Source organism: Colletotrichum karsti (genome assembly GCF_011947395.1).
Source record: "Colletotrichum karsti strain CkLH20 chromosome Unknown Scaffold53, whole genome shotgun sequence".
In the NCBI taxonomy this organism is placed as follows: domain Eukaryota; kingdom Fungi; phylum Ascomycota; class Sordariomycetes; order Glomerellales; family Glomerellaceae; genus Colletotrichum; species Colletotrichum karsti.
In genome coordinates this window covers 185,586-207,566 of record NW_024065953.1, presented here as the reverse complement: position 1 = coordinate 207,566, position 21,981 = coordinate 185,586, and the positions used below count along the sequence as shown (strand labels likewise).

General features: G+C 54.6%; 5 protein-coding genes across 5 annotated transcripts; 2 read left to right on the top strand and 3 right to left on the bottom strand.

Moving 5' to 3' along the window:
• Window positions 1–335: 335 nt before the first annotated feature.
• Window positions 336–3,030, bottom strand: CkaCkLH20_12017 (choline/Carnitine O-acyltransferase; the record flags this gene model as incomplete). Its single annotated transcript, XM_038894731.1, has 3 exons — window positions 336–484; window positions 547–2,562; window positions 2,610–3,030. The coding sequence occupies 3 exons, from the start codon at window positions 3,028–3,030 to the stop codon at window positions 336–338; spliced, it is 2,586 nt and encodes an 861-aa protein (XP_038739988.1).
• Window positions 3,031–7,903: 4,873 nt separating this feature from the next.
• On the top strand, window positions 7,904–10,474 carry CkaCkLH20_12016 (MFS multidrug transporter; the record flags this gene model as incomplete). The annotated part of the gene is made up of 4 exons (XM_038894730.1): window positions 7,904–7,944; window positions 8,332–8,798; window positions 8,851–10,232; window positions 10,292–10,474. The coding sequence occupies 4 exons, from the start codon at window positions 7,904–7,906 to the stop codon at window positions 10,472–10,474; spliced, it is 2,073 nt and encodes a 690-aa protein (XP_038739987.1).
• A 703-nt stretch (window positions 10,475–11,177) lies between these two features.
• On the top strand, window positions 11,178–12,113 carry CkaCkLH20_12015 (uncharacterized protein; the record flags this gene model as incomplete). Its single annotated transcript, XM_038894729.1, has 1 exon — window positions 11,178–12,113. The coding sequence occupies one exon, from the start codon at window positions 11,178–11,180 to the stop codon at window positions 12,111–12,113; it is 936 nt and encodes a 311-aa protein (XP_038739986.1).
• Window positions 12,114–12,335: 222 nt separating this feature from the next.
• Window positions 12,336–13,340, bottom strand: CkaCkLH20_12014 (uncharacterized protein; the record flags this gene model as incomplete). The annotated part of the gene is made up of 2 exons (XM_038894728.1): window positions 12,336–12,910; window positions 12,977–13,340. 2 exons carry the CDS (start codon window positions 13,338–13,340, stop codon window positions 12,336–12,338), a joined length of 939 nt encoding a protein of 312 aa, XP_038739985.1.
• A 510-nt stretch (window positions 13,341–13,850) lies between these two features.
• CkaCkLH20_12013 (uncharacterized protein) lies at window positions 13,851–17,356 on the bottom strand (the record flags this gene model as incomplete). The annotated part of the gene is made up of 2 exons (XM_038894727.1): window positions 13,851–17,070; window positions 17,121–17,356. The coding sequence occupies 2 exons, from the start codon at window positions 17,354–17,356 to the stop codon at window positions 13,851–13,853; spliced, it is 3,456 nt and encodes a 1,151-aa protein (XP_038739984.1).
• Window positions 17,357–21,981: the final 4,625 nt, after the last annotated feature.

Below are 21,981 nucleotides of genomic sequence, written 5' to 3'. Positions count from 1 at the left end.
GGTACGCCTCGATCTTCACGACGACTATGATAGGGCGGACTTGGCGCAACAGATGATTGAACGACGAGACCCGGAACGAGAATGTCGACAGGATTCAATGTAAGACATGGTTTGTGCCCACGGCATCGCAGCACAGAGCAACTTTAACCAGAAAGGGAGGGTATATTTTCAAGAAAACATGAGGCTTGCTGGTCTATGTATTTCGTCGTGCAAAACTGGCATGGGTGCCGCATCTTGTTTTGTAACCACCCATCCCCACGTGTCGGCGTACAACAACATCCACATCATCTATCTGATGCAAACACCGCATGTGAGGGAGGCGGTAGATGTGCTGGCTAGTAGTCAATCAAGCGGAGCTTCTTTCCAATCTCTCGCCGGCGAGCCTGCACGGCAGCGCGCTCCGAGGGCTTTGTCTCCCCGGTATCGAGGTTTTCTCCGCGAGCCTTGAGGGCTTGAAGGAGCATTCCCGCGTCGAAGAAGCCGTCTATTGAGACAATGTCAGCAAACCGCCAGAATTACTGCGTGATACGCTTGGAAGGAACTTACATCCGCCAAGTTCGTCGTCCTCGCTCAGGGTGACGCTCTCTTCGGTCGGCGACTGAGTTCCCGTCGAAGATCTCGCGATTGAAGGCTTGATGGCGTCGTGGGCGGTGATGAGACGACCGCGAGACTTGATTCCTTTGATCGGCTTCGGACGCGGCTGGTCGAGCTCCCGAGCACGGGTCTGCCTGACGCCCGTACCGCGGCGTGATGTTATACGGAGGATTCTCCTGACTTCTAGGAGGTAGCTCTCAAGGGTGTCCATGAACCGCTTGGTCTGGCGGTGCTTGCTGGACGCGCAGATGGAGATGCCCTCGTCCTTGATAATGTACCCAATACCAAACCCATCGCCCGAAGTCGGGCCAAAACCAAACTGCCTCAAAGACGGGTTGCCGCAGTTGGACGTGGAAAGAACGGTGTTGTTAAGCTTATCCCAGCCGCTGTCGGCGAAGATCTGCGGCATCGCAGGCTGGCCGTTTCCGTTACGTGAGTTGGTGCTGTCACCACGTGCGCGGCCCGTAGACGATTGGACCTCTACGCCGTTCGAGAGCACCGAGTCTCGGCCCGGGCTGCCGACGGCAGAACTCGCGTCGCGTTCCGAGTAGCCATCCACGGGACTGGAATAGCCGTTGGAGCTGACGCCGCTGAGAAGCTCGTCGTCAACGGAGCGCTGCCAGGTGCAGAAAAGAGCGTAGAGGTGGCGATCACAACCTTGCGCCTTTGCGCATTCTCTCGTCGTGTTGGTGTGTCGTTGACACGCTTTGCGGAGAGCCTCTACCTTGTGTTCGGCCGGGTTATCAGCCCAGAATGTTTGCACGAAGTCTACTGACTCGTCCGAGACACTGCGGATGGCCTCGGTACGACCATGCAGGAATATCTTGGTCATGGCGGGTTCGTATGTGCACTCGACGCGACCGTACAGACCATAGTAGGCTGCCTGGAAAGCCATCTGCACAAAGGCGTCGGGAGAGAAGCCCATCGATGTCATGAAGTTTTTGCCGTAGTGCTTAAAGTCCAAGGTTTTGAACTCGTTCTGCTCGATGAGGTCGGCAAGTCTGGACTCGGCGAATCGTACGGCTATGCTGAGCTCCGGACTCATGTCCCATTCCAGTTTGTGCGGGGTGGTGCTGACCTCGCCGAAGCTGTCGGGATCGCGTTTTGCTGGGTCGGGGCTGGTGGTAGCCCAAAGAGTCGGGGCCTGGCCGTTGATCGTTCTCGCGAACCTCAGTATCGTGTCCGTGTACACGTCACTGGCAAACCTAAGGACGGTGTGGCCATCCACGCCGGTGTGTTCAAAATTGATGCCGGCACTGCCGTTTTTGCAGACTATGATCTGCAGCTTGTCATACCATCTGTTGGTGCAGGTTCCCACCTGTACGCCCTTCTCGACAAGACTGGTACCGCAAAGCATGTTGCCGCAGAGGGCATCCGCATCAGCAGGCTCGGTGTAGTCCAGGCACAAGACGAAGAGGGCCGAGTCGACAATACCCAGGCAGTCAGCGTTGTTGGAGCCCTCTTCCCGGGTCAGAACATCTCTCAGTCCCGACCAGATCTTTCGGTTTTCCGTGCTCAAAACACCGAGGGCCCCCTTGGCCGCGTCCTGGATCGGGACCTGCGCAGCATCATCGATGATGGTCTGCAGATTGATCGAGACGTCTTTCTCTGTCATGATCAAGTCATTGTTGCTGTCCAAAACATCGAACCAGTAAAACTGGCCGTGGCACATGATTACAATGTGCCTGGACTCGGGGTCCTGCTCGATTTGGCAGCCATTCTCGGTTGGCACACGGGCGGTACCAAATAGTCTAGAGTACTGGTACATGCAAAGAGGCTGACCCTTGATGTTGTCAGGAGGCAGCTCCTCTTTGCGGACCGCCCGGACAAACTCCAAGGCTGACACCACGAGCGATGCCGCTCGGGTCACCTGGTTGTTCCTCGCTGGGGTTGGGTCATCTTCCAGCAAGAAAAAGGGGTTGAGGTTGAGAACGACGGGGTTGTCGAAGTTTAGGTACGAATCATACCCTTGGAGGGTTAGCCCGAAAGAAGCAAACAAGATCCAGTGAACTTACAGAATTGCTCGATGTAGCTAGATTTGTCGAGAGCATAAGCCTTCAGCTTTTCCTGAAGTTGCGGGCCATCGCTCTTCAGGAACTCCTGAACGGCTTGCTTGGTGTCTGAATGTTCTCGCGCCGACTGCAAGGGTTTCAAGGCGGTGAGGTACTTCTCGCAGGTGGTCTCCAGTTCTGGAATGGGAAGATGCTTGAGGGTGTCTTGGCCAGCAAAGGTGACACCGCCTTCGACGGAGTTGTCCTTGTATACTGCCATGGAGTTGCCGTCGTGGGTACTCGCTCTCGTCTTGGGCGGTTCGACTTGTTTCCAAAGATGTGCGCTATCGGGGATAGACCGAGGTACGGAGGCGTTGTTGATAGACTTGTCAAGGGTCTCGCCGAGAGGCCTAGGTCGCGAAAAGATTCGAACTTGAGTTGGCATATTTGTCAGCGGAGGAATCGTAACCTCTTTTAAGCGTATAGAGGCGAGACGTTGGTGCTGATGTTCAAGCCGCGCAGCGCCGTGCGGTAGAAATAGTGACAGTCTTGCAGAAAGTACGATGGCATTACACTAGACAATGCTACAACATCTGGGCAACTGTGGGTAGGCTCAGGAACGGGGAGGGAATAGAGGAGACGGTTCGGCTACTGGTATGGGACAGGACTGGGAATATATCAACGGGCCTAAGGAAGCCGGAAGAGAGACCGACGAGGTGTGGTTAGGTAGGCAGGCGGCCACTAGCTTGCCAAGAAAGGCGCAACCAAAGCAAGATGGAGATGAGATGGGAAAGACGGTAACGAGATGGGATCAAGTGGAACCCCCACAAACCCAGACGGGGATGGGCTGGTTGACAATTCTTCCGGGGTCCCGGGGTCTTGTCTCGAGGGACGTCTTTCACATGTGCAATAGTCTTGGGGCTGGAGGTTGTGCCTCGAGGCCGGGAGCACGCGCCTGATTGGGCTGACGGAAGAGAGGAAACGGAGAGGGGAACGGATGGGATGGAGATGGGGATGTGGGAAACTGGGCTTTGCTGGCTGGGTCTGGCCTCGGGGGCTTGTGAAACTCGCTCCGCAGGACCGACGCGAGATGGTAAATTGGGCGCGCAGGGCAGTTTCGTAATCTGCCGAGACTTTCTTCTGGATAAAGGTATCAGGACAGGGGAGAGAAGGAGAAATGCCACCTACCGGGCAGACGAGCGATGGCGTGCGGCCGCTGGCAGTACCACGCGGGCGTGGACGTGGGCAACGGCGACGGCGACAGCGACAGCGATGGGATTGCGGAAATGATTATCACGGTGGATAAAGCCTCGTGTAGATAAACGTGGAGGATCCAAGTGGCTGGAAACAGTCAGCCTCTAGCCTATGTATTCTGCCTACTCACGTCCCGATGAGGACCACGATGTGAACGTGATACGCACGAAGATGACGAGCGTAGGGCCACCGGGTGGACGGCCAAACACCGAAAAGCTCAACTCACCTGCCAAATTTGCCTTGAAGGTAGGGTAGACGAGACGAGACTTGAAAGTACTGCCGCACGGCCAGGTCGAGTGTTGACAAAGTTGGAGGCCAGCTACCGCAAGGTACTGAGAGTGTGTTTGACCACGGCAAAAACTGAAGAATGGAAATGGAGCGACGGGGATGCTGGAAAAAGAATACCTGGTCTAGACCAGTTTACGACTCGGGTCGGGTTGAGGCGAACTGGACAGATGGACTGTCGGTTTCTGCAATGGCGACGTCGACGGTGATACGGATAGGACGTACGGCCTCACACCTCAAGCTGTGATGCAATCAACGCGATGAAGGTGCTTTCTGGAATTCGACGTCAGGCTCCACCCTTCGCTGCGGTGCAGGTGCAGATGATTCAGACCCCACGGGGTCGCAGGCAAGCCAAGAATACCGTGGTACGGACGAGTACTCGCACCTACTGACTGGACGTAGCCGTACTTTCGAACAGGTGCAGAATGACAAGGTTAGTAGGACAAGCCCGAGGGTTGTGACAGCCTTTCGGGCGAAGGGGATATCGAGAACGTGGCAATGGCCGGCTGTGGTTGGACGGATCGATCGAGGGCCGCTTCAGTGTTTGCGCTTGATGCGACTTGAAGAAGAGGCGGGCCAGGGGGCGTGTGGGTTGCAATACTCAATATGCTCTTGGCGGCTGACTGATTCCGAGAGAGAATGAGAATGAGAGAGTTGAGCCGGCCAGTCTTTCTTTGGCTTCTGAAAGCCCCCTCCCTTTGTGAACTACTTCTTAGACCAGCTCAGGAGGATGAATCTCGCAAGCGATTCCGAGTTGTCCCGGGTCGCTGATGTCCTTTCAAGATGAGGTTGTCAACTGAGCGAAGACAGTTTCGGCCAGGACGATTTCATCCATGCGAACGGTTGTGGAGGAAGAACGACGACGGAGAGAGAAAAGAGGGGAAGGCGACGAACGTGGGCAATGATTCATTCCCCCGCGGGATGGCTTTATTGGAGAAATGCATGGCAAGGGTTGCAAGACGAACAGGGTTCAACGGGTGGAAATGTGGAGGAAGTTGGAACAGGAATAGTCTCCCCTCGTGCGAGAAGCGGGACTTAATTGTCACTGATGGATGATGACAGCGTCCAGGACTGATTGACAGGTCGGTAATCAAGACTGGACTGTTGTCGATGCGGTCGCTGACATGTGCCCAGTTTCTAGCCAAGAAATCCACGCTATCAGGACCAACGGGAAGTCTATTCAGTCTTGGGGCTTGCTTGATGTGATGGGCATGGGATGGGCACCGGGTTTTGGGTTTTGGGGTCTGATTATGGGAAGAGAATGCGGGGCTTTTCGCGTGTTTCTTTTCCGCGAAGCGAATGCAAATGCTGCAAATGATTTGTGGATGTGAGAGAGACTCTTCTTCTCTTGATCCATGGGACTTTTGCCGTCGGCGATAGAGACGACGCCTGTCTACCTAGTTCGATGGTTTTCGCGAAGGATCTGAGGTAATCTCGGACGGCTGTTCATTTGTCATGCCAAAGAAGCGTTCAAGAAGTGCCCCTCACGATAGTCTGCTTCTGGGGTGCCTGGAATGACAAGACCGCGGCTACCTCCCACCCGACGCCCGACACACAGCCCAAGGAGATATGGTCTAGTGGAGGAGCGGTTGGGTTTTGATTACGGGTAGAGAATGGTCGCCGGTTTTATCGCTGAAGGGGTTCGGATCAAAGGACAATAAAATCGACGCGGCTGGGCTGACTGAGGTGTGGATCAGGTAAAGGTACACCTACATAGTACATGATAGTCACATGCATGCGCCTAACGCGCCTCTAGGTGCCTAGTGGCCGACCAGTGACCACGCCGCTGCCAGCTGACGCTGAGATGAGATTATTTGCAACCCGTCTGGTTGGTTCGTTCCGACCTGTCTGTGTCTCCTGTTGCCGACAGAATTCCGGTGGTTCGGAATCTGCGTGGGGCCACGGTGCGGTGCTGGCGACAATTTCGTAAGGTATCTTCAACGGTGCGTCCTCCGGCTATTGAAGCTCTCGCCCCCGCCTCCGCCCGGTCTCCGGTCATGGTCGGTCGGCCCCACTATAAATGAACTGTGACTCGGCCGGCTGCCCGGTCGTCCGGATCATGCTGTATCCCGTCGCCATCCGTTGTCTTGGTCCTGGGTTTTCGAGGCTTACTCCGAAACCTAACAAAAATCAAGTCGTCGCATCGTACCAAAGTTCGCTGCTCATGTGTTTGTTACCTGCGGTGTTTATGGAAGCTTATGGGCTTTTTGACCCAATTCTACGACATGGCCAAAATGCTGTTCCTTGGGCTCGGGGTGACAAGCCGAGCTCGACTCGGGCATTTTCGTTGGGCTTGGTTTGATTCTACTTCTCGTTCAATGAGCTTGTTTACATCTCTTGTATTCCTAGGTGTTCAATTCTAGAGTGGACACCCCACCTTTCGTATTGCCCAGCCATAGAGTCTATCGGCCACACTGATGCCATCCAATGCGATGGCCTAGAAAGCGAACATTGGCAGGACATCAATCGAATCTCTCTTGGACTGGCGACCAGGCGCAACAATGGACCCGCAGGACTTGCGTCTGGCAACGTCGGAGATGAGGAATGACCATATAAGGACAAGCAATCGTCTTGACGTTCTGTTATCAGCGAGCTGACCAGCGATATGACTCAATGATCCGGACGTCACTATCAAACAAAACAAGAGAAATGACAAGCGCGTGGTAAGCTCGTAGCCCTGTCCAATCGCCTGGGAGCCAGAGCCCGCGACTTCGTGGACGCATCGTGTAAGGGTCCCTACCAAAGAAAGGCGTTCCGATGTGCCTGGTAAGTCAGACCAGGGTGGTTTGCGACGGCCGGTAAGAGCTAGATCAGAGCGAGCTCAGCCGAACATGCATTTCATGCAGTTCCTGCAGGCCAGTGCCGATCTGCCGTGCGGCTGCGTCCGGTTGAAAGCATGGTGATATGTTGGTAAAGCTTGAAGCTTTACCGACTGTGAACTGGAACGGGGGGTTACGGCTGGAAAGCTTTGGTGCCTAGAAGCATGGAAGAAGTTAAAATGAAACTGCAGTCGTATTTGAGACGAACATTTGGCTGAAGGCATGAGATGGCAGCTCTGGCCGGTAAAGGCTGCCGGTACCATGCATCATGTGGAGGCCGCCGAAGCCTCATATCATTGCACTGAGGCCGTTTAACACGACTTCGTCTGTGTGCCGAGTTCCGATGGTTGATTCGAAGTGCAGAAGAACTTCGGTAACCGGGGGGTGGGGGGCTTAGTTGCATATGGCGATTCCCTCTTGGGAATACCATTCGAGGCACCTATCCCCGCTATGAGAAGGCTTGTGAGACTGCGAAACCGCCCAATAACACTCGCGATCAGAGAAAGGCCATCAAATCGCTGGCCACGACCCAAAACTAAGAAGGCATGTAAGCCGCGTTGACTTGCATGAGTGGATTTCAGATGATTGGTCATGTAGGTTAGGTGATGAAGATGGTATGATGTCGGACAAAGCTTGATTGAGACTGATGATGACCCAGCTGGCTGGCACTGCACCCTCGCACTCGCTTAAGTCGATGAAGGATCCACTACATCTCTTATCGCGCCCAAGGTACCTATTGATGAATGATGCAGCCAAGTACCGCCTTAAGGTACATAGGTATAGATAAGGTAGGTAAGGGTCTGAACCAAGCTCCTGGATGTTGGACTGGATTGTTCGTCCTTCACCTCAATCTTCATCCACATGAGGTGGACATGGACGCGGCCGGTAACGGCTAGTCATCGGAGAGAACGACGAGGTGCGGACACGATGAAAGCGAATCAGCCACCCACACCCGCTGAAATGCTCTCGATCCTAGGTGCTATGTACGCCTTGCAGGCTGTGTTTCTGCATCTTCCTGCATGCGTTTCCTATCGTCCAACGGGCCTGAGCCTGGCCTTCCTTTACTCCCAATATGCCATAACCTCAGAATCGTGGCGGCAATCCTTTCCGATATGGCCCATTTTTGGTCATCTTCCTCTCTTTCTCCTCTCTTTCGCATTCGACAAAGCTAGCCGTCCTTCCTACCTGTCCGGGGGCTCATTCCGCTTCTCCAAGCGCAGGTTTCCATTTCACTGCTTTTCACTGTACCCCGCCTTATGCCTGTTGCGGATATATATGAGGTGCCCATGTCCCCGAAGCTTGAACATGTTCACGACATCTCAGTTCCTTCTTTGCTCCGAGCTTGCAAGATCCGTGGGAGCTCATATATCAGTCTGACCTCTTCTCAGACGCTCTCCTATCAACGGCGTCGGAATCCTCGACCCCTTCAACAAGCCAGCACCTCTTCTGAAGACAGAGTCCATACCCAATATGGTTTTCATATACCTGGGCAAGAAGATCTATCGATCAATCAAGGCCAGGAAGGTTGCAAATCAATCAACACCCACGACTACACCCGCCAAAGAGTCTAGTACACCTGTAACCGATGGAAATATTGCAGACGACTTCGCCAGCGAGGGAGCCGCCGATCACCAAAGCAGTACTCAGGACAAGGTAGAGCGAACTACGACTAACTCTACATGTGGTCACCAATTCGACGCGGCAGCTGGGTCGTGCCCGACATGCAAGTCTGCTCGGAAGGACAGAATCATATATAGGGTTAGACTCTTCGCCGGACTCATCCTCCCATTCATCGTCCAGGCTCTGGATGTGACCATCGTCGCGAGCGCCCTTCCTTGGATTGCAGCCGACTTTCGTACGCTCCCCTTGGCTCCTGTAATCTTTTACTCCTGCTAACATGCAAACAGACGAAACCGGCCAGCTCAATTGGATCATCGCAGCTTTCAACCTCACCTCGGCAGCCTTCATTCCTTTCTGGGGCCAGGTCGCCGACATCTTCGGACGTCATGTTTCTATCCAAACTTGCCTGGCGTTGATGCTCGTTGGTAGCGCACTCTGCACTGGCGCCCCCACCTCTGCCTACCCGGTTCTCTTGCTCGGCCGCGCCTTTCAGGGTCTTGCTTGCGCTGGCTTGAACGTCCTCGTTCGCATCATCATCGCCGACAAGGTCACTCTGCGAGAGAATGCGAGGAACTGGTCAGCCTTCTCCTTCTTGGGAGGTGTTTTGGGATGGGGCCTAGGTCCTCTAATCGGGGGCTACATCACGGCTCAGTCTACATGGCGTTGGTGCTTTGGTATAAACCTCCCCATCGCCTTCGCCAGCATGCTCCTCATCTACTTCGTTCTCCGCTCCGAACTCCTCGGCCCCCAGCCTCTTTCTCAACTCGACGAGACTACCGAGACCGGCCGGAGATCCACCTTTGCCAAGCGTCTCAAGACAATCGACGTCGGCGGACAGGTCCTTTTCCTGTTCGGCTTCGGCCTGCTGATCCTGGGTCTCTCATGGGCCGGCGCAACTTATGCCTGGAACAGCCCGGCCGTGCTCGTCACTCTCATCCTCGGACTCATCATCACCGTGTTGTTCATCACCTACGAATACCACATGTCTCCTGGCAAAGCCCTCGCCCGTCGGTTCCCTGCCCAAAAGGCAATGGTTCCTTGGGAGCTTATTCGCAATAGGGACATCGGTTTGCTGTTTTACACCTCATTCGCAACCGGCATGGCCATGTACTCGGTCCTGTACTTCTGCAACATCTATTTCACAATGGTTAAGCTCTGGTCCGCCGACCAAGCCGGCACGCAGCTATTGTACTTCACGCCGGGTCTGGGTGTCGGCGTGTATATCTCTGCCTTCATGTGCAACTCCTGGCCGCGCAAGACGTTCCCTCCCATTTTCATCGGATCCATCCTCGAAATGGTTGGGATTGGCTTGATCGCCTGGGCCATCTACACGGAGCACAATCCTACCGTCTACGGAATGATGGCTCTGACGGGTGTCGGTACCGGCCTACGTGTGATGCCCGTTCCCCTCCACGGGATCGCGCAATTCCCCAAGAAGATCGCCGCAGTGATCTCTCTCATGGCGGTCGCTTACCCCTTTGGCGGAACCCTTGGCCTCACCGTTATGACTACTGTGTTTAATAACGCGTCCGGAATCAGCAACGACTCGCCCCTGCGAGACTTTGCCACGCTCAAGAGCCTTCCCGTCGAGCAACAGGCTGCGGTTACCAACGAGGCCAAGATGGGTGTTGTCTGGGCCTTTGTCGCCATTTGCCCCTTCATGATCATCGTAAGTTTGCTACCCGCCCGGGATGATGCATTTCATAAGGCTAACATGGACGCTCTTAGTGCACCATTACTGCCTCTTTTCTTGGTAATGTCTACATCAACAGGAGCGAGGAGGGCGAAAATGGCAGGCAGAACGCCATATACGAAGGTGTTTACTTGCTCAAGCCATTTCGTAAGGGCTCTTCGAAAGATAAGATCACGACCCGGGAGCACCAGTCTGGCGAAGAACAGATTCCGAAGTAATATGGCATAATTAACGATCTCTTTTGTTTGGGTTAGTTGGGGCTGAGGAGTCAAATACCCGTGGTTATAAATCTACAAACATAGACAGTTGAGAATATATAGTGACTTTTGCTTCTACGTTAATCAAGACTTGATCTTCAATCGAGCTGAAGTTGGGGCATGAAACGAGTCCCGGGCCAACTTCTTGTTAAACAACGTTGTCTTGTCGTCCTTGGTGAAGTCATCGCAGTGGTGAACATCCCTGCAAACCTCCAACCATGAATTTGGTTCTCCGGAATTTTCGAGCCGAGAGAGTAAACAGGATACGAGATGGCAAACCCAGTCGCTTCCTTGGAACAAGCTCGCCGTTTTGGCGCTGATCTTTTGCCGTTGTGATTCGCTGCAGAACGCCGAGGCGAGGTGGCCAAGCTGGCTTGAACGGGAAAGTGGGCTGTCTGCCGTCACAGCACACAAGCTCCGGCCGCGGGCCTCCTCTCAACCACGGAACCTCACCTCACCTCATTCTCATCTCATCCATCACAAGCCCGTCCTTGTCACCGTCGCGGCAGGAGAACAGTCTCGCGCGGCGCATATTTACCATGATCTCGACTCCGGTGACATGAGACTTACTTCTCGAATTTCTCTCGACGTGTAGAATCTCACAAGTCTTGCAGTGTGTCCCGTTCCACTGCGCATCCCCAGTCACCACCGAGCTCACCTCAACATGGAAGTCGAGAACCCTCCATCCCCCCTACCGGACGAAGAGACGCATTTGAAAGCGCTCACGTCGGCCTCCAAATTCTGGCTCGAGTTCTCCGTGTTCGACGACGGCCTCGACGCCCCGCGCGCCGCCTCCATCACCAATGCAGCGGCGCACAAGCTCCCAAACTTCCACCGCTTCCCGGACCTACCCCCGGAAATCCGCCTCAAGATATGGTCGCACCTCATCGTTCCCCGAGTCGTGACGGTATGCTGCTTCGAACGAGACTCGCGGCTTCCCTCCCGGCGTGCGGCGTTTGAAGGTCGCTCCGCCGGCGCCTCCAAGCCTGAGGAGCAGCAGAAGGACGTCGTGTTCAACCCGACGTGCCCCGTCATCCTCCGCATCTGCCGCGAATCCCGCGCGCTGGGGCTGAAGCATTATGAGCTTGCCTTTGGATGGAAGGTCTCGGCGCTCCTCAGCGACACCCCAATCGCGCGACCGCCGAGGGCGTGGTTCAACTTCACGCTGGACGCGCTGTATCTCGTCGGCGAGCTCGAGGCCTACGACCAGTACGGGTTCAACAGCCCCATGGTGTACTTCCTCAGGCGAGAAGACACCAGAAGAGTAAAGTACGTGGCATGCGCTTTTGAGGAGTTGCACTACCCGGAGCAGGAATCCGATCAGATTTTCGGGTGTCTGTGGCACGTGGTGGACCGATTCTCCGGCGCAACGAAGTTGATGCTCGCAGTAACGCCAAAGGACGAGGAGGGAATGCAGGGCTGTCTTATGCTCAGCACCAATAATGTGATGCAGAAGATTTGGAACGGGTGGATTCTGGGCACGACGGTTACAAGCTCGACATTGGCGGACACGCAGATCTTGTTGGTTAGGGAGGGGGATTTGTCGGATGTCATGGCTTCTCATGCAGAAGAGGACGAGAAGAGGAGGGCGACAAGATGAATTCTCGAGCATGACCACGGCATCGCTTTGCATAAGAGGGAGTTTCGGAGTTGCGCCTGGGTTTTCCTCGAGGCTGTTGTACAGTAGTTTACATGAGTAGAGGAGAGGTGGTGACTACGCCGCCCGCCTAATGATGATGATGATTGGTATGCCCGACAGCAGAAACGCCGTGTCCGTTACGCCGATTCCCCAAAGAAAAAGTTTCGCTGTTCATGATGTGCCTTAGTCCTTCTTACCCAGCCCCTCGAACGCGGGACTAGGACTGTCTCCTCCCCTCCTCATACCGCCGAGCAACCAATCCGTCAGGCCGACAACCTTGGCGCCCACACCTTTCTCCCAATCACCACCCTCCTGCACCGTCTCGATGGTATGACTTAATATCCTCCCGTCAGCGTCGAACTGGAATACGAAGAGCCCCGTGAAAGCCTTATCGTCATCCCTCCGTGCCGCCTTGCCATCGGTTGTCGGTGTCGTGCTCGAGCCATTCTTCCCGCCGGCACACCACCTAACAACAAGCTGCTCAGGCAAAGCCCCAGCGCGCAAGGGGGCGAAGTGCAGGGGATGCTTCGTGACGCGCTCCGAGATGATGGATAGCCGCACGTTGCCGACTAACGGCAGTCTGTTCCAGGCGATCGGGGCGCTCCAGAGGGCGGCGGTGTAGGCTACCCTGCCGGAGACGGTGGGAAGATGCGGGTGCGTTGTCGGGAAAAGGTGCAGGGAGATGTTCGGTGCGAGGATCTCTTGGGGGAGAGGTGATTGAAGGACTGTCGGCAGGTGGTCTTGGAGGATGCGTAGTGCTGTTTGGGCGCACTGTTAGTCTTCCTTTCTTTCCTAGAGGAACGCACGGAAGAGTAGAAACGTACTTTTCCCCAGGCAGGCGTTGTTCTCATTGCCAGGATTCTTACTCGGCTTCCCACCCGACTCGGAGAACGCTGTGTTGGAGGGGTTGAAGTACCGCTTTGGAAGCTCACTCTCCTTCGGTCTCTCGCGCGCGAGAACAAACGGAGGCGGTGACGAAACCGGGCCCGGCACTGTAGCTGTGGCTACCGCAGCAGCAGCTGCTGCGGAAGCTACAACGGCGGAAGGGTGTATCGGGACGTTCGGTGTCTGCGGGGAGGCGCTCGTTGGGATTGCGCAGGAAGACCAGGTCAGCGGGGATGATGCTGCGGCGACGGCGGCGGCGGCGCGAACGCCTGTGGGCGTCGAAGCGAGGCGCAAAGTGGCCATGGGTCCTATGAGGCTGCTATCATGAAATGAAAGTGTGATGCATTGGTGTAAAGCAGGAGCAGTAGAAAGCAACGTTGCGAACAATCAAGGGCGGCGGAAAGGATGATGTCAGGGTGAAGGCTGCGGGTGGAAAAGTCGGCGAACATAAATTTGGTAGGGCAGGGGAGTCTTCCGGAAGCTACCTTACCTCGAGTTACGGAAAACCCGCCCGTGCTTCAGGTAGGTACCTTTGGCAGCTGGCCGGGGAATGCGGAGAAGGTTCCGCACGCCCGGGTTGGAACCCCACTTCCTCGTCGGGTCGGAGACGACATCCGACTTACACTGAACATGCGGGAACGGTTATGTTTGCAAACGGAGTTTCAATTGACAACCCTATACCCTGTGATACTGACGTTCCTCGTATATGTCTATGCTTTTGGGGGACCAACGCTACCGTGCAGGCAAACTCCAATGCCCATGGGCAAATGTGATACACTTGACGTAATTTACACAGCGTGCCATTCTTCCTCCTCATCTTGGGTGAGGGAACTCATCTTCAAGTTGCAACCGCACACCGACGTTCATACTGATGAGCTCTTGCACCAGAAGCTTTGCAGCGTACGGCATCGTCATCTGCGTCACTTCCCTGGTGCTCTTACAGGTATGGCAGTATCCCTTGTAGCCGAATAAGCCACACTGCTGGCAGATGTCGAGTTGCGTCCCGTCGGAGCTGATCATCAAACGTTCCAGAAGTAGCTGAGAGGCTCCGTACGCAATCAAACAATCACGCTCCATTTCTCCCAAACGCAAACCACCGTCTCGGGAACGACCTTCCGTGGGCTGGCGGGTGAGGATGGCTCTGGGACCACGAGAACGCGAGTGCATCTTGTCTTGCACCATGTGCTTCAGACGCTGGTAGTAGATGGGGCCGTTGAAAATGTAGGCTTCCAGGGGCTCTCCGGTGATACCCGATGTGAAGTAGTCCTTGCCCTCCCACGAGAATCCATGGTCGACCAACGCGGCGCTCATTTGTTCCAGTGGGTGGGAGCGGAAAGCGTCACCGAAGCCGTAGTCCTTTCGGCCATCCAAGACAGAAGCCTTACCGGTCAAACATTCCAGAAGCTTGCCGACGGTCATACGAGAGGGGAAACCGTGGGGGTTCATGATAATGTCGGGAACCAGACCAGTGTCAGAGAATGGGAGGTCCTCTTGATCGACAATGATACCAACGACACCCTTCTGTCCGTGACGAGAAGAAAATTTGTCGCCAAGCTCCGGTCGTCTCGTTTGCCGCGTCTGAACCTTGACCACCATCGTCTCTCTCTCTGTGTGAGATACCATGACCTTGTCGATGTACGCCGGGTCAGCTATTCTGTACGAAATAGACGAGTCACGGAACTCGCTCGGCCCGCGATCCATGCCAATGCCGGTCGATCCCGTGTCAAGCGGCGTCTCCTTCTTGATCATGACTTCGCCCGAGTTGACCTTGTAGCCCACAACTGCCAGCCCATCTTCATCCAACGCCGCGTGCTTGGTGGTTCGGCCATTCTCGTCATTAACGGGGTCTCCGATACGCTCGCGGCGGCCGTTGGGGTACTTCTGTAGTTCCGCGGTGTACTTCCGGAAGACCTGGCAGCGTCCAAAACCACGGTCGCAAGACGCTTTGTTCAACACCAACGCGTCCTCGATATCGTAGCCAGAATACGACATGACAATAACAGTCGCATTCTGTCCAGCGGGAAGCTTGTCGTAGTTGACCAGCTGGATCGTCTTCGAAATGACCATCGGTCTCTGGGGATACACCAAGGTGTACAAAAGGGTATCGATACGGTTGAACTGGTTGTAAGCAATGGCACCAATGGCTTGCTTGCCCATTGCACATTGGTAGGTGTTACGGGGAGACTGGTTGTGGTGAGGGAAGGGAATGAGACCGGCGACAGCGCCAAGGACTGTGAACGGCTCAATCTCCATGTGAGTGGTGGTCATGGTGACGTCTGTCTCATACAGAGCAACGAGTGTGTCGTTCTCCTCATTGACGTCGAGGTACTCGACGATTCCGTGAGTCAAGAAGTCGTCGAACGTGGCCTTACCCAGCTGGAGAAGTCGAAGATGCTCTTCCTTTAGCTTGGGCTTGCCGTTCTTGACAATGATGTAAGGTCGGCAAATACGGCCTTCGTCGGTGGCGATATGGACTGCGTTAAAGTGGTTGTTGATGTGAATGCTGACAAAAGGAGAGATCCAGCCACGCCTCCTCATTGTCCTGAACTTTCCGGCGAATCGCTTGGGATATCTCGTCAACGCGAAGGGCGTTCCGTTAATGTGTATGACATATGAACCTTCACGGTGCATCTCACCACCGGAAAAGTTCCTGATGGGTTCGACCCCGGCATCGAGCGTAAACACCCATCGCTTGACAGGTCCCTCCTCGACGTTGGTCGTGATATGGGTCATGAGTGCCAAGTTCTTGACCAGACCACAAGCTTCACCTTCTGGCGTGTCGGAGGTGCAAAGCATACCCCATTGCGATGGCTGAAGTGCACGAGGACCGGAGACTTTGCGGGTCTTTTCGAACTGACTGCTGATACGGGTCATCATACCAAGAGCGCTGATGTAGCTGAGACGACTGAGCACATGGGTCACGCCCGCTCGATTCATATTAAACCGCTTAACGGTCCAATTGCCCGTCTGGATTGCTCGGTTGATGCCCTGTCCGATCATGTTGGCATGATTGCTGATCATGTTGACGGCGTCCAGGGGAACAGCACGGTTGTCCTTCTTCAAGACTTTGTCGATGCTGCTTTTGACGTTGCCGCAAAACTGCTTGAACAAATCTTCGAAAAGAAGAGAAAGAAGTTGACCTGCCAACTCGAGGCGCTTGTTTCCGACAAAGTCTCGGTCGTCGACGAGGCTAGGGTTGCTCTGCGCCATGAGGACGCGACGTGTCATGAATGCCACGTAGACTGCCTTGGGATAGAAGTCCAAGCCCTCGATGGGGACGTGGGCAATGATGAGGTTCGCCAAGGCGTCGAGGGCTTCTTCCACATGGTTGCGTCTGACTTGGGCGGAAAATGGGACTCTGCTCTTGCCCATTTTTACTCTCGCGCCGATGTATTCGAGAGCTTGCTGCTGTGTGTAAACGCCGACCTTGGTAGCTTCCTCGAATTGCACAAGGAACTCGTCCTGGTATTTTCCGTTATCTCCGGCAACCAGCTGCATGATCTCGTAGTCTGATAGTCCGCCCAACGCCTTGAGGATAATGACGATGGGAATTCCTTCGACCAGAATGTTGGCGGTGAGGAGGATCCGGTCCTTCTTGAGTGTAACATACGTCTTGGATTTACGCTCGTGAGTCGAACTGGTAACGGAAGCTGTGATGATGCTGTTCTTCTCGTCTGCCTCGACGATGACTCTGTTTTTGCTAAGCTGTTCTTGGATGAGAATGACCTTTTCGGTTCCGTTGATGATAAAATAGCCACCGGGGTCGAGAGGACACTCATTCATGCGAGACATTTCGGCATTGGTAGCACCACCGAGGCGGCAAATCGAGCTTTTCAACATGACAGGCAGGCGTCCGAGAGGAACGTTCTTGCGCACAATCTTTGACTTGTCGCGGATGTAGGCGATGTCGACCATGATGGGGGCTGCATACGTCATGTCGCGCAGACGACATTCCATCGGGGAGACCTCATTCTGTGCCCTGATATCGTTGAAGTCGACACGACTAGGGCGTTCGACCCTAATATCAGTGAATCTAAGGGGAGATCAGCAGAGTGCAGGGTTTCGACAGCGAGGGTGGCTTACTCGAGCCAGAAAGAGCTATTGACATCGCTTCGAATGATGCGATTGGCACGAACAATCTCCTTGATTTCGTTCTCGACGAAGAAGTTGTATGAGTCAATGTGCTGCTTGACGAGACCCTTGACCTTGAGGAAGGCGGGCAGGAGCTGGAATTTGTCTTCCTTGGTTGAGATGGGGTCTGTGAGCTTCTTTCCGTTGTAGAAGGGCTCCAAAAGAGCCTCGAAGCCGTCGTCTTGCATTTTGAGTGTCACCGCCGGTTATGCGCAAACATTATGCTTCGGCAGGTCGGTGGCGTGAAGTATGACTGACTATCGTGGTAGATTTTTGAGCCGTCGGGACTCGAGTCACACACATATGGCGAGAATTGGAGGAAGATGAGTGTGGCGGCCAGCAGCAAAAAAGTTTGGCCCCGCGATGCCGGGTGCTGCCAGCTGCTCCACCAGAGCGCGACGCGGTCCGGTCTGGTCTGGTCCAGTGCGTTGCTGACCGACGGGACAGCGACCCTTCCATTGTACACCTGAGAGTAACAGCTTATCAGCAGGGTCACGTGCGATAAGCTGCAAAGTGGTACCGAGGTCAGCAACGAGTTCCTTCACCCGAGAGAAAGTGGTTGCATGAATTGTATTTTACCTTTGCCTAAGGTTCCCTAAGGTTATCAGGCAGTTCATCCCATCCTTTTGGAACCGTGTCGTTCGCGTGCTGCCGCGTGCTGACTTAGCACCAGGTCAATTCAATTTCAAGTGTCAATCACCAGATGTTGAAGTCGAGGTACATACCGAGTACACTGACACCTCACTATCGAGAGGGTCAAGGGTGGCATGATGAATCAGGGAATGGGCATTGAGAACCTGCCAGATCAATTTTCGATCACTTCATCTGTGGGCTCAGTCTCTGCCCAAGTCCCAGTCTAAGTTGACAGGCGCCTAACCTTGGAGCCAGGAGCCAGGAGCCAGGAACGAGGCACCGGGAGTCTGGGCCAGCATTGTCAAGACTCAAGCGCTGCAGGTAAGGCTTATAAACTGTCCACATGTGAAATCAGCTTCCCAGATTGGATCTAGAAGCAACTTCATCGAAACCACAAAGATTCTTGCGCCCTCGATTATCCACTTTGACTGTCAGTTCAGGCGTGTCCACGGGTCCAGTGTCGTGCACGATGCCATGTTAGTCATTCATGCTGCGATGCACGATGCATTTAGGCACGTAGGTACGAGGCGGGCAGGGCCAGGTGCACCGTGCCAGTGGGCTGAGGTGGGAAAATGTGGGGGGACGGGGCTCTTCCATTCCTGGCTGTGTCCACTGCTGCAAGCCCCGCCATCCGGCATGTTTCCTCTCTACCTCATACTTTACCCCTCTCGTTGGACGATTATCCGTATCCGTCCGTACCTCTCCTTTACCACCACTTTACGCAAACCACCCCTCACTTGAGCCATTCCTTTGGAACGAGCATGGAAGCAAGACTCGTGAGTTCAATTGTTCTTCACAATTACCGCCGTTAGCGCAGAAACAACCCAGATGAAGAGGCAATTTGGAACATGCCGCGAACAACTCGAAATATGAAGCAGACAAAGACCCAACAATGCCATTGCTCCTTTGTCCACCTCCTGCCGTCGCACACGGAATCGGAATACTCCCCGTAGGATACCTTATCCTTCTTGGAATGACCCGCAACAGGTGTAATGCAGAGATCTCACCTCGACGGCGCCGGCTTCTGCATGTTGCGTTGGCAAGTCAAATTTGTGGCAGCTCGAGTCGCGACGCAAACCATCAACGCAATCCCAATTGAAACCGCCCCCGTTGTCTCCAGATATCGGATCCCGATCGGTTACCTTGCACTTGTTGGTGAATCTGCCCCGCGATGGCGAAGCCTCACCTTTGCCGTTCACCCAGCTGCGTACCGCACCCAGTGCCAACCTTACCAAACCATCACGGGGGGCGCTGAGCCAATTCAGCACCAGACTGCACGTTCCGGAACTTTGCGACTGCAACGAGGCGCCACTCAAACCGTTCTTCGTGGCGTACTACCGGTCCTCATCAACGGCGCCGCGTTTGGCCTGGACACAATCACCAGCCTTCAACCTCGACCTCCGGCCATGCTTGTCGCCTATGATGCAAGAGGCTAACCCCGCGAGTCACGACCTGCGGCCCCGAACTCTGCGGCGGATCGAGGGTCCAACCACTCTGTTATCGCAGGAGAGAGGGGTTCCTTCCGCTGGGGTATCGCGACACAAGAGAGCCAGAGCCAAGGGCTTTGCCGCCTTTGCCTGATGGAACCTTTTCATCACCGACTAGGGGTCGGCGCCAGAATGGCAATCAATTAAAAAAAAAAGGGGTGGCAAAGGAAAATCCGAACTAAAGTGATCATCGAGCCGGTATTCCATGAGCTAGCGCAGGAAATGGCAGATGGAACACCATCCATCATTCTAGCCCATCGTCGCTTCGTGCCTGTCCCAAGCGTCCTGCAAGTGACATGGGACGACAGCCAGGTCTCTCTGCAACTCAGCAGTACTCTTGTCGCCTACAGGATTGGCGGGCTGGATTGGATGCAGCGCTTTGAGGGTCTACGAACCGAACAGCCCTCTGATGCTCACAGTTGCCGTCATCTCCATCTCCTCATACCCAAGTAGGGCAAGGTACGGATACAAAGCCAGTATATACTAATGCAGTCTTGCTCCGACGTCGATCTGGAAAGGTTACTGCGGTCCGAGTCTGGAGTCTAGTCACCACGCCTGCAGCCTGCTTTGTCGCAGACTTCGCAGACAGTCCACTCAATGCGGGCCTTAAAAGTCGGTGTAGAATCGAGCCGCTACACGCCTACGAGAGCCCATGCTTGCCGCCCAACAAATCAAGTCCTCCGACTTCTGCCTTCACTTTGGAACAGGCAAACCGATGGCCGCATGGGAGAAAAACCTCGGCGGCATTATGACGAAGCCTCTGGACCTCTTACCCCTCGAACATGGATCTTACAAGCCTCATGTCGTGTGGGAAGTGGGAAGATGCAAGTCACTTCTCGATCCTCTCGAGCCCACCGGCCACGGTACGAGATGCGGCTGCGACCAAGTAGTGTGAACCCAAATCGCGGGGCAAACGACGTATTGCTACTCGCACATACGCTGTGCCGAGGATGCGCCTGTGTATGAATATCAGCGATATACAGTCCTGGACATGCGTCGCTCCTCAAACTCAAGTACTATACAGTTCTCTGCTCAGGGCGCTCTACGTCTTACTGGCGGCGGCCAACCCAGCCAAAACCCCATGTTGGGAGGGCCCTGTTTCCCCGTCACCGGCTTGGAGAGAAAAACCAAAAAAGCAATGAAAACTGAGCGGGACCTTTTGGAGCAGTGCAGTCACAGATCAAGGGTAAACCTTCTTATGGAAGTTGAGCAATCTTCTGAAGCCTCCATCCCGTGCCTCACCGATGGCGGGTTGCAACCTAGCCTTTTGGAAAAGCTCAGGGACAACTCCTCGAACGTCAGAGACAGCCATCGTTACGTGGCCGACTGATTGGCCAATCGATCAAAAGTTTCGATACACTGTTCCAGCCATTCGATGCCATTTCTTAAGAAAGTAAGCCTCGACCTTGGGTTTTCTAATGGGTGAGTTGGATTAAGGATTTCTACGACCGACAGACGAGTGCTCTACGGATACTATCCGTCATCAGTCGTTGACTGGGCAGACCAATGACAGGGCTCAGAGCTTCAAACGAAACTCCAGGTCGTCTTAGCCCCCTTGTGCACATCTCGCTATTTGGCGAACAGCCCTGGTCTGCCCGCTCCGTTGAGATCTTCGATGGCCGTGGCACGGACGTGGGCTTGGTTTCCGTTCACTCATCGTGATATCTTGCCAACGTCAACCGGTCTTGCTGCGACCAAGACATCTCTTGAGGTAGATGTGTCATACTGGGAGCAACACGGACATGATGGCCGGTAGAGTTTCCAACCCTTCTAGATGCATTGCTACTCCATCTGGGGAAGTGTGCTGTCAGTCGCACAGGGCTATCCAAGTCCCGAAAAGCAATACGACGCAGGCTGTGCGTGGCACACACAGACAGTCGAGAACAAGCTACGAACACATCACACAAAGCGGCTACACCGCCTGAAGAGACATGCAAGTCCTTGGTTTTGGATGTGCGGTTGCTCTGCGCCGAGGGGAGAAGTCGACTGCAAATCAAAAGCAAGGTATCCCTCCAAAACCAAGCCCTACTCGGCAGATTGGCAATTCGACAAAGTCAAGCAGTAAAGATGAACGAGAGCGGTGACAACCCGGTCAAGAATTTGCGGTAGACAACCGGAAATCGAACCTTTTGAGCCAAAGGAGATCTCGGGCCTCCTGTCAGACCGAGATAGAGTTTCCGATGCACTGACGAAAGCCATTTCTGTTGTCAACCCTCATGCTCAAGGTCGACATGGAAGCGACTGGCGTTGATAGGTAGCGGACCAGCCCCTGACAGGAAAGCGGAACAGGACCATCAACTGGGACTAGTACGGACGTCCTCCGACCTCCGACCTGCTGGACTCGGCGGTTATTAGTGTGCCAGCCCCTCACTAGAAGAGGAGGAGGATAAAGGCGAAGACGATGGAGGCGTGGGAGTGAATTGCCCGCCTGGGCTTGCATGCTCTCCGTATCGGAACCCTCTTGGTCTTCTGGAGGATGGAAGTCAGACGCGGATGAATAGGCCGCGGGGCTGGCTGAACGGGCGAGAAGGGATGAGCACTAACTATGCCAGCTCTCATTCTGCAGTTTAAATCACGGCAAAGCACTTGAGGCAAGATGGTATCAGGCAAGCTGGGAATCTCTCTTAAATTTCGAGTACGTGAGAGGGAGGTATGGATTCAAGTATCCGCACAACCAGTCGTACGTACATGGA